Source organism: Acipenser ruthenus, chromosome 2, assembly GCF_902713425.1.
Source record: "Acipenser ruthenus chromosome 2, fAciRut3.2 maternal haplotype, whole genome shotgun sequence".
In the NCBI taxonomy this organism is placed as follows: Eukaryota; Metazoa; Chordata; class Actinopteri; order Acipenseriformes; family Acipenseridae; genus Acipenser; species Acipenser ruthenus.
In genome coordinates, this window is record NC_081190.1 from 39920704 (window position 1) to 39932999 (window position 12296).

At 39.0% G+C, this 12296-nt stretch overlaps 1 protein-coding gene across 6 annotated transcripts in view; it reads right to left on the reverse strand.

Moving 5' to 3' along the window:
• The window catches only part of LOC117409499 (FYN-binding protein 1-like), a 105462-nt gene that overhangs the window by 65174 nt on the left and 27992 nt on the right, over positions 1-12296 (reverse strand). For 3 of the 6 annotated variants that reach the window (XM_058995847.1, XM_058995825.1, XM_058995849.1), the window contains exon 1: positions 11528-11619. The exons of 1 other annotated variant lie outside the window; for it this stretch is intronic. In XM_058995847.1, coding sequence (XP_058851830.1) covers positions 11528-11530 — 3 coding nt within the window. In that variant the 5' untranslated portion in view covers positions 11531-11619. Of the gene's footprint in view, positions 1-3747; positions 3992-4225; positions 4309-11527; positions 11620-12296 lie in introns of those variants that run through there. 2 more of the 6 variants (XM_058995836.1, XM_058995840.1) reach the window with 2 other exon arrangements.

A 12296-nucleotide genomic window follows, 5' to 3' on the forward strand; every position in this document is an offset into this window, starting at 1 on the left:
ACTTTTTTTGCCTTGCAAGCAATCACAGTGTGAAAGTTGCTGTTAATGGTCACATAAAGACAATTTAAAAAACAAGCAAATGCACACCCCAATAACTGTCCAATTTCCTCCTAAAACAGCTCAACACCTTTGAATGCCGTCACAAAGCAGAAGATATGTTTTGCCAATTTGTCACCGAATATAACTTGCCTGCGTCAATTACTAATCATTTTTCTGATTTAGCGCCAGACCAAATCAAAGTTAACACTTAGCGAGGATGCAAAAGCATTCGCAGTAACAAAACACAAGAAAAATTCCAAGTGAAATCTCGCAGACCCAAAACAAGCCCTTTTCGCCCTTTCTCGCCCTTCAAAAGGCAGCTATCGCTTGTTGACTACAAGTGGGTTGAGAAGTAGGAGTGGTTTGCTATCGCCCGACCAAATCTACTCAATTCCAGCTATAAATCACATCGCAAGACTTTCGCAGGACCGGATTTTATAGTCAACTTCGAACGTGTCGAAAGCTATCACGTATTAAGCAAATAGTAAAAAAATAACACTAAACATCAACAGTAAACAAAATAGTACATGCCTCAAGACTCTCCACTGACCTCAAATATCCAACACTTGCACACAACACTGAATAATTAAAATGAATAATGTACAGTATCAAATATTAGTGTATGTATTATTCCTATTATTATCATAATATATGTTGTATTTGTTGCACCATTAAACGAAACACACACTTTAGCCTACTTTTTTTTTTTTTTTGCCACAGTTCGAGTTAAATGTTTAATAAAGCAATATGTATTATTTCTTTAATATGAGGTTTGCTTGAAGCAGTGTCTCGTTCAGTGATGGTAAAGCTTTACAGATATATTTTCTTTTATTTCTTATCTTTGTAGTAAGCTACAACTACAGAGGGTACACTTTTTTTTAAGTCTATGGACATATTTACATGTCATCTGTGATGTCACGTACCTCTGTTCAAATTATTCATTTCTTAAAGGCACAGTGCTCCTTTACATTGAACTTCGATCAAACTCAAGGCTAACAAATGTAAACAAACTAGAATACTAATAAAGAATGTATGAATGTTTTAACCACTTTAAGATATTAACTTTTAGTTTTCAACATTTAGTTACTCTCGTAAAGTACTTCAACATGTTGGCCTACACAGAAACATTATGAAGCCCAAATTCTCTGCATGTAAGAACAAGCCCACCGTTCCAGTACAAGGGAGCACATTTTGGCTATACCGTGTCAGCATGCCAAGCGGTCCCCTGGAAATGTATAAATCCGTGTAGATAACAAAATTACGTAATACCTATAAAGGTCATCTCAGAAGCATCAAGATGAAGTTTTTAAATTTGCTTTGGGTTTTCGACAGAAGACATAATAATAATAATAATAATAATAATAATAATGGTAGCACCGAGGCTATGGAGCACCGAGGCACGAAGCTCGGGGAGCACTTGAATACCGAGGGCACCGAGGCATTGAGGCTTTAGTGCACCGAGGGCGCCGAAGCACCGAGGCTCTGAGGCACCGAGGAACTGAAGGTACTGCGGGAGTCGAGGCCTAGACACTGGCGCCGAAGCACTGCGCACCAAGTACCAAGGGCAAAGCACCAAGGTACTGAACTGTAGCGTTCCCTCTAAGGCTAAAATGCGTGCATTTTTCGCAGTAACTGGCAACAACCTTCCCACTCAGTTTACTAACTTTCATAAGTTATTATCAAATCAACCTCAATCGAGACTCTAGCCTCTCGAGGTAAACGTTTGAGACCATTCTTAAAAAGCATTAACATAAGCATATTTGTGTCCATCTTGCAGCTGATTGTCTGATTTCTCTCTGTAAAAATGCACGTCACGTTAGTGCAGAGCTCGGTCGGGGGTCAGCAAATCTGCTGGTACAGGGTGGGCGAAGCAAGCGTCTGGCTCTATAGAGAGTGCTGCTCATGAACTTTACAGTTTTTAACTCATTGTATAATTCAATACTAAAATCACTGAAGCACAATCTTCCTGTATTATTTCGAAGTATAAATACTCCGGTAAACATAAATAAAAACCACAATACTCACACTTTGATGGTTTTTGTTTTATTTCCCTTTTAAAAAACGACCATTTCAGAACTCATCTCAAGTGTTTTGAAACCGGTAAAAATGTAATTAGCACATTAGTTGTAAATACACATTTAAGTGGATAGTAATTGAAGAAAACATACCATGTCCATTTTTTTTTTTTTTTTTTTTAGAGTTTATTCATGTGACTTCACTCCATGTCTCTGCTGAAACTCAAGATGGCGGCTGCACCAACGAAGAACGAAGAAAAAAAAACAATGTTTCAGTAAGACAGAGCTAAAAGAAATCTGATTATCTATATTGAGGATGGTGCAGTAGTATTCTTAAAGTTTTGCTGTAATTCGTGTGATCGTGTACAAGTAAATACTATTAAATATCATAATGCCAGTCGTAAACATGTAGAGAATAAGAAATCAAATAAGATGGCAACAATGGCAAAGCCCTGCATTCTATGCTGAAAAACTAAGACCTAAGGTACTGCTACCTGCCTTTAATGAAGCTATAATTAGCAATTTTAAACCTTGGCTGTTTCTTAATTGAATTGAAAAAAATTGAAATTAGCTCAAAACTATTTTTCTAGCTATACAATCCTTAAAGGAAATTGATCACTTTACTGTGTAAATGATGTAGTCACTACACTACACACCTTTGGTTTCATAAAGACATTCTGTCTGGAGACACACCTCTTTTAAAATCTTGCAAATAACAATAATTGAGAGGATTAATTATGCATTTACATTAAAAGGGGCGCTATTTAAATTACAATTGGGTAATACACAGCAGTGAAACTGTTTTAGAGCAACGAGTCAGTCAACACGCCTTTATCAGTGTTTCATATTTTATCCTGGTTATTATTATAATGCCAGTAAAACACTAAACTTAATTTGTGGAGTATTGTAGATATGATTACTCTCACATGACATTGCTGGACTGTTACTAAACTGTTTACTATTTTTTATTGTTATTGTAATGCCAGCAGTAAGTTAAACAGGTCTTTTCAAAACACCTTTATTTGCAGACTGAACTACAGTGTTAGTGGAAGACTGTAAATATGATTCTCACTGTGCTGGACATTTGGTTTGCTGAACTGTTGTAATATAATTCTTAGGTTTTCCTGCTTATTTTAATGCCAGCAATGAGCCAAGTAAACATGATAGGTTTGAAGTGTCTTCAGGTGCTTTACTTACTATTACAGCAACAAGAGTCTGATTGAAAAAAAAAGAATTGTGGTAATATGTATTAAATGTACTTATTTTAACTACCAACATTTGTGTTCAAATGCCATATTTAATTATTAATACGTTGATAAAAAGTGAGAACAAATGGAATTGGCCATTTTTGAAAAACGGAATTTAGTATTCCCAAGCATGGAACAATTAGTAGCCGTAAAGATGGTTACAGTTGAAGGCAGTGCAGATGCCAGTGTTTTATGCAGTAGTATAAAGCAATTTTATGCAGCACCAGTTAAGAATGCAATCTATATCTATGATAACAACTGACAGGGCTGCATAGGATCAGAGGATGATTCAAAATCTGAGGCAGAGACAGAATAAATAAATTTAAAGTAAATTGTAAAATTGTTGAGATACTTGTGTTGGAATATTGTTTCAAAATTGTAATAATGCAACAAAAATATATTAAAAGGGTTAATGCGTGGCCAAAGGTTGCTCACTGATAATTTACCTTTTCTCAGTCAAAACGGCAAGTTTCTCAGTACTAAAAAGTTTAGTGGGAACGCTGTTGAGCTGTGTGTCTGTGTCTGCTTGCAGTTAAACAACCAGGAGCTTAGCCTGCAGACAGGTGCAGTGCAGTCACACAACCAGTGCAGCTTGCAGTGGAGTGGAGCACCTCAGATGGTGGCTGGATTGCGTGTAACACACGGCCAGTGCAGCACGTAGCTTGTAGCAGGGTGGCACAGCCTACAGACCTGGAGAAAGGAGAAAAAAAGACAAGGAAAAAACACACTTTTTTTTTTACAATAGGGCCAGACATATCGAGCCTAATGGAGGAAGCACGCAGGTGGTGTTGTTTTTTTTTTTATTTAAACTGCAAGGCAATAGCACACACAGACACTCAACTGTAAGCTGGAGTGTGAGGATTACTTAATTATTTATTTATTTTACTATATGCATTAATGAAAAAAACAATAGTAATTAACAACCTGTAGGGGCACTAGGCCGCCCGCGCACAGCGAGTGGGTGTGCCAAGGTCGCCCAAAGTCCTCGAGTCAACAGCAGCATAGAGCGGAGCTGGTCTTGCTGGAGGATCACGTTTTCTTTTCTTTTAATAGCTGCTAAAAGCAGAGGAAAATTATAGAAAACACATGCAGCAAGCTGCAAGGTTAGTAAAGCAGACTACGATTGCTACGCGGTGTAGGCAATTTTTTTGCTGGAAGTCGGCTTGCCATTTCCCCGGAATCAGAAACTTGGAAGCTGAAGGCTGAGCTTAACACTACAAAACTGTGTTTCATGTATAAATAACGTGTGCTTCCTCCATTAGGCCTTGGCCTTACTGTTGAGCAGACCGTGCGCATCACCATTCACACCATAAGGTGTGTTAGTGTGTAAAAAAAAAAGGGGGGGGGGGACAGGTGTGTTTTCTTTTTATTCTGTCTCTCTCCTTTCTCCAGGTTCTTGACTGCACTACCCCGCTGCAAGCTACGCGCTGCACCGGTTGAGGGCTCCACGCGGTCCGGATGCCATCTTGGGTGCTCCACTCCACTGCAAGCTTCACACTGCACTGGTTGTGTGACTGCACTGCAACTGTCTGCAGGCTACGCTCCACACCGTTGCAAGTTCCTGGTCGTGTGACTGCAAGCAGCCCAGACACAGACACGCAGTCTCGGCCTTGATGTCCGCAGTACCCTCGGGTCCTCGGTGCCTCAGAGCCTTGATAGCCTTGGCGCCTTAGTGCTTCAGCATCCTCGGCGCCTCGAGAGCTACACGCCTCGGCGCTTCGACGCCTCGAGGCCTTTCAAGCTTGTGCAGTGGGGCCTTCAGTGGCACACTGTCCCAGAGCCTCGGTACCTCAGCGCTTCGACGCCCTCGGTGCCTTGAGCACTCCACCCCTCGGTGCTTCGGCGCCTAGAGGTTTTTTGAGTTCCACGCATTGCGCCCTTGGCGGCCTCAGACCCCTGCTCTCCATTGCCTCGGAGCCTCTGTGCTTCGACACCCTGGGCACCTCGAGGACTGTACGCCTCAGCACTTTGACGCTTCAATGTCTTTGTAGTCTTGCACCCCAGTACCCTCGGGCCTCTTGCTCCATAGCCTCGGTACCTCAGTGCTTTGACACCCTTGGTGCATAGAGGACTAACCCTAACCCTAACGTTTCACCAGCACACTCAATCCCCTGTTTTTTTTCGGTGTCTCAGTGTTAGACAACCTCGACGTCTCGGTGCTTCAGCTCCGTCGACGTTCCAGAGCTACATACCTCGACTGAAATGTCTAATTTCCACCCGTGCGCGTCCTGCAGGCGGAAATTGCCTCCGCAGGACAAACACACTCTGTGTGCGAGGTGCCTGGGCATTGAGCACGCCTCTGCTGTCTTGGCAGACAGGTCGTCCTGCTCCTTTTGCACCGGGTCCAAGGAGAGCACCCTACAAAAAAGACTCGGACGAGAACCCTGCAGCCTGCTCCAACTCTACCAGCGCCTGCCACAGAGCATACCTCGGCTTCGCCAGTGGTTGCTACAGTGGTTGAGCAACAGGACATGGTCATGAGCGAGGAGGAACAGGATGTGCTCTCCCTAGCGGCTTATTGCGAATGGAGACTCAAGACCTAGACCTGACTCAGGTAACGGCCCCCAGGGCACTGATGGAAAGGGCCGCCTACTTCCTCCAGGTACCCTGGAAGGCTAGTTCCGAGCAGCGCAGGTCTGTTTTCAGACCAGCGCAGACTTCGACCCCCCAGCCCTTTCCAGCGTTCCCGGACTTCCTGGAGGAGGTCAAATCCTCTTGGCAACACCCTGTGTTTAATGCAAAACCCTATAAAACCTAATTTTATACATGAATACAAAAATATCTGTATCTCCAAATAATAGTTGATCTCTGTATATCACGGGATGGAATGGGACAGGATTTTTTTGACAGGACAGGATGGGACAGGAATAAAAAAAAAAAAAGTTACGGGATGGGATGGGACGGGACTGGAAAAATTTGAACAGGGCAGGATGGGACAGGATTGGAAATGATTACTCTTTCATGGGATGGGATGGGACAGGAACATTTTTGACAGGACAGGATGGGACAGGACTGAAGTTTCATTCCCGTGTCACTCTCTACTGTCCATGCACAGTTCCTGTATGCACGTTTGGGACATATGATGGTATTGTTGCACACAAACCCTGCTTTCCTCCCTAAGGTGATTACAGCGTTTCACTTGAATCAATCAGTGGATCTAGAGGCTTTCCATCCCCCTCCCTTTGCAGAGGAGTCAGATAGGAGATTAAATTCCCTCTGCCCAGTTCGAGCATTGAGATACTAGGTGAATAGAACGAGAGCGCTGCGTCAGTCTGACCAGCTCTTCGTTTGTCATGGTGAACGGACCCGAGGTCAAGCCCTCTCTAAGCAGCGACTATGCTTGATGCGTACTACCACTGAATGTTCGTTGCAATTCACCCATTATGTTTCAGTACAAACTGTTTCTGTTTATTTGACCGCGTATGGAATAAAATAACAGTCAAAAATATTGTACCTGTAAAATACATTTCTAGACTAAAAAAAAAGATTTGTACCAGACTATACTGGACTAGATGGCACCCAATTGTACCAGTGCACCATATTTTGCCGTATTCTACTACTGCTCTTAATTATAACTATTTTCTGTATGTTGATTTTACTCTTAAATGTATCCGTATCCACGCTTTTTGTAATCGCTCTTATTTGAAATTGTTGTTATCCATTTATCGTACTTACTACGTGCTCTTAATGTTAACTCTTATAAGCAAATTTCTTTTTTATAAGTTTAACTGCTCTTAGTCTAATTCGCTCTTAAAGGTAATTATTTACTGTATTCTTAATTTTGATCTTATTTTCTACTGATTTTACTGTACTTTATAACTGCTCTTATCTGTAAGGTGATAGTGTGTAATGTGATATTTTGCAATGTGATACTCTGTAATAACTGTAAGTCGTCCTGGATAAGGGCGTCTGCTAAGAAATAAATAATAATGTGAAGTTTTGATTACGACGGGGCCAAGAAGGTGTGTTATACCTTTCAGCCATCAGCTGAGACGATTCAAACCATGAATAGAGAAATTTAAAGTAGAGAAAACATGGATATTGCAGAGCGATTGCAAATAAAGTGTGAGTCAGGTTTACAATCTATTTGAATCACAATTTGAATCTGTTTTTTTTCTTTCATGTTTTCAAAGTACAAAACAAAAACTACAACTGCAAAAGAGAAAAGGGAACTGATTACCTAGTTTAATAAAAACCTAAGATGTTATTTTTTTAATTATTTATTGATACACTAATGTGAAATAAATAAATAAGGATGTGAAATCTTTCTTTGTGTTGGTTTTGAACACTGTGATTCTATACTTGTTAAGAGTAGTTATATACCTGATCCCTGGTGGTATCTTAAAAGGAAATGGTTTAGGTGGTTGATAGGCATCTGGTCTGACCAAATGCTCCCCTGGATTCTTAGCCCTGCTATATGCAAACCTACTGTATAGGAGAATCTTAAAAGACATTGCCCAGTCTTAAACTGCTGAACAAAATGCGGCAATGAGAATTAACAATCGATTCCATCCTCATACTGTCAAACGATTTAAATTTATAGGTGGAATAATCTGTCAAACGAGTGCTGTTCCTGTTTGTTGGATGTCTCATGGCACATACCTATATGTGGATTGTAACCTGTACTCTATGAACTCCCTGTTAAATAAAGATTTGGGTCAAGTCCATTTGTTCAGCACTGTGACACCCATGTTGATTGTGTTATGTGGGTAAAATAAAAAGAGAATCTGTGAACATGAAAGTGCTATGAGGAATCCTAAATCACCTGTAGTGAGACATTTTAACATAATGACACATGACATCTGCTCCCTTAGAGTCTTGGGTATTGAACTGGTTAAGAATCCAAGGAGGGGTGGTGATCGTGATGAAATACTGTTACAAAAAGAAGCTAAATGGATACATAGGTTTCGAACTGAATCTCCAGGAGGTTTAAATAAGGAACTTTCATTGGTTCCATTTCTGTAATTGTATTGTTGCAAAATAATTAATTGTAAAAACTTTTTTTTTGAGAAATAACTATTGTATACTGTTTTATTGTAATGTTTAGTATGTTCCTTTTCAGAATGAATGAACTAACTAATTGTAATAACCAAAAATTAACTAGATACAAATCGAATACATTTTGTTTGAATACACACAGAGGAATCTGTTTGCGTCTGTTGTTTTAAAATTAAATAAATAAATAAATAAAAAGAAATAAAGTAATCATTTTTTAATTCTGAAATTATGAAGTGTATGCGATTGCATTATGTAACGTATGACATTTCAGTATGTAGCGTGAGGTGTCAGTTTGAATTATGTCCCTATGGCGCCTCAAAATACTGCAGCTTTGTAGACAGTAAATAATAACAATTAGTGTTTTTTTAAAAAAAAAACATGTCAGCCTGCTCAATGCACCAGTTATCCTTCGTAACACACATTTCAGTAAAACGCACATAAAAATAAACTATTAATATTCATTATAATAATAAAACGGTGTAACAGTACACCTGCACAGTGCAACTGAAATAACTTGGAGTGGGGGTGCGGGGACTCCGGTTACCTGACAAGAAGCAGGGGTCTAGAAAATATTAAAGTACAAAATCATGCCGTCGGCCGAGAGTGCAAGAGAGTCAATCACATTCTCTACACTGCGATGCACTGCCAGTAGCGCTAACCCAGTGAGCCGATTTTCTCCCATAGTTGAGCGTGTATAGCTCCTTATTCACTCGAGAGTGCTGAAGGATTTTTATTTTTAATCAACGAATGTTCAGGTTTTAGAACAAGTGCAGATACACAATGAATGCAAGCGCAACAAATTCCATTGTTGCAAAGAACAGTTCCCCTTCACTTCTTCATCGACAAAGTAAAATTATAATTTTGTGTTCCTAAATATAATGATTATATTATTTAACAAAGCCCATTTGTAAATTAGTAACAACACCGTATAAAACATGTTATCACTTACCTGAAGTAGCTCCATTATTGATTTGTCAGAAGAGTCAGCAAAACGAACCAACGCTTTCCACATTGCTCCCACTTATAACGCTGCCAGGCACAAATTGCACACAAAGTACAAAATCCTGTGCAGTACTGTACACCAGCTATGGGTGGTGCAGCACCACCTGGAAGTTGGTTACTTATTCCCGGTTCCTTATTCACGATGTAGTTGACAAAGCAGCGTGTCATTTTTCTGTGTGTTTTAACTCACTTACACATATTGCTCAATTAATATATTGCTACCATTTAAAAGATAACCTATCCCTCTTTCAAGAAAAACGAAAATATTAATGCAAAATCTGTATCAGCAGCATAGCGGTACCCCATAGATTACCCGCTTGTTTTGCGCCATTTACCCTGTTAGATGCTTTGCACACTAAATATCGAGGTATCCATAGATGTGTTATCGTCTCCATTTTGCAAAAATACTAAAGATTGTAATGAGCAAGCCATACCCCAAGGGCAGCAGCACCACAAAATGTAGCCTTATAACCAATACAGAATGCATGGGGCACGTCTTTGGATGCCCCATGTACCCCCATGGACGCCTTGCTCACTAAATATCGAGGTATCCCTAGATAGGTTATCGTCTCCGCTTTGCAAAAACACTAAAGATTTTAATGAGCAAGCCATACCCCATGAGCAGCAGCACCCCAAAATGTAGCCTTATAACCAATACAGAATGCATGGGGGCACGTCTTTGGATGCACCATGTACCCCCTTAGACGCCTTGCTAACTAAATACCGAGGTATCCCTAGATAGGTTATACTAAGGATTTTAGAGCAAGAATACTAAATTCCCCCACCCAGGACCACCATGAGGTCAGATACACAGTAAGCTAAGGTACAGCTTACTACATCCGATGTGACAATTTTAGTATATTAGAATGCATTTTGGTTTTCAAATGTTAACCTTTTTGTTTGCAAGAATCTTTTTATAATAACTAACTGTATTTATGATGTAACTGGGTTTCTTTGGAGGCTTTTAATTTTTGTTGTTGTTGTTGTTGTTGTTTAGGCATCCTCACACTAAAACGATATTTATTTACTTTTTAGTTTCTTGTGTGTACAAAAATCTGAAATGCATTTGTTGATTTACTTTTATTTTCGACAAACAGGAAGAGATCTGGGAGTCGGACTGATGGTGCTGGAAAACCCATCAATCTCTCTTAAGACTCTTTTGCAACACAGTCCTGTTTCACACACAAATTCCGCTATCTCCTTTAGGCTGGACACCCCCTTCCACATGCGACAGTCAGTTCTTCAGTTCTGAGACTGATCTAAGACTGACACTTAGGGTTTTCAGATACGCAGAGATGGCCACCTTTAATATTAGAAGCCAAACCCAAGCGACACAAAACTTTGAACTACTAACTACTACCACAGTTTAAACAAATAGTACAAATCAAAAGGTTTTGTAAACCAGTAATTTGAAAGTGCATGTATATTCTCATTAGTATTTCCTGTCTCAAAAAATACAGAATGATTTTAATGATGTCAGCATTTAGATCTGTCACCTTTAAATCAATGTAATAGCCCCCAACACTGACAGATCTAAATACTGCTGCTCTTTAACTGTAGTTGAATCCAGATAGGGTTTAAGGGTGATATGTTGACGCACTAATTAGTATTACGACATGAAATAAAAATACAGTGAAATGAGGTCCATGAAAAATCAGGTTTATAAATCTTAGATAAATAAAATAGACCCAATAGGTACATGTAATATGTATTTAAAAAACAAACAAACAAAAAAAAAACACATTAGTAAAGCCCCATAAATATTTGTTTCAATACAAATAAAAGACTGAGGCACCTTGAAGAAACAGTTACTATACCTGGCTCAAACAGTTTGATATTCAGTCCCTTTTGTGACCAGTTAATTCAATTTACACTGTTTTCTTTTGTTAGTTTATTTTTTATATAGCCGCGCTTTACACTTGGAAGTTTGCCTTTTTGATACATATATTAAAAATAATCTGCTTTAGTAAAAATACAGGTAATTACAGGTATTGGTAAAGAAACCTAGGTTTTGATCAAGGTGTATATTTAAAATATATATTGTTTTATACTGTATATAATACATCCAGTCAAACAATTATTGACGACTTCCAGCATAAAAAAATAATGTACAAGTATGTACAGTTGGTACTACCGCATTGTTAAATAAAAGTTACATGTTACCAGTTTTACATTCATCCCTGGAACTTCTCAAAAGAAACCATGGAAATCATTGCGATTACTTACCATTCTTCTTGAGCTTTAACGTGTTCTTTCAGTGTGACACATTGCCGGAGAGTGATGGTGGGTTCTGAAATTAAACTCATCCAGCAGTTTTAACTTCCCTTTCTGAATATGAGGCTTCTTTTTTTAGGCCACCACAGGAAACCATATCAGCATATTGATCTTTTTCTGTATTTGCCTATTGCAGGCTGTAGAGTGATTCTTTCCATCATTGCAAAATATGGTGGAAGATTAACCCATTGTGAGCCTGACAAATATAAAAATACACTGCCTATATACAATCAGAGAAGAGCTTCAATGCATGGTGTCCACCAGGGTGAATAGGAATCCAAAATGACAGAGGAAAAAATAATACTTGCTGTGGAAAAACACCCAGAGCTTTATGACAAAGATTATCACAATTATTGTTGTTTTAACAAAACATGTTTAAAAACACAAGCTATTGTTTTCAATTAAACTATTGACTTAATTATAAATTATTATTATAAAGATACAGAGATGAAAGATAATATATGGGAATCCATTCTGAAGGAACTAGATAAGCCTGGTATGTATGATTTATTGCCATAATATGTTGACATACCGTCAGAGAAGACACTCATAATTTCCACATCATGTTGACGAATATGTACCAGTCTTGATCATGAATTTAAATGTAATTTCAGTACAGGAGGTAAAATGTATATAAAAACTGGAGGTCAAAATTATGGGGACACCTGTAAATCATTCTGAAATCTTACTGAAATACAACTAAGAAAGGAAGAATCAGCAT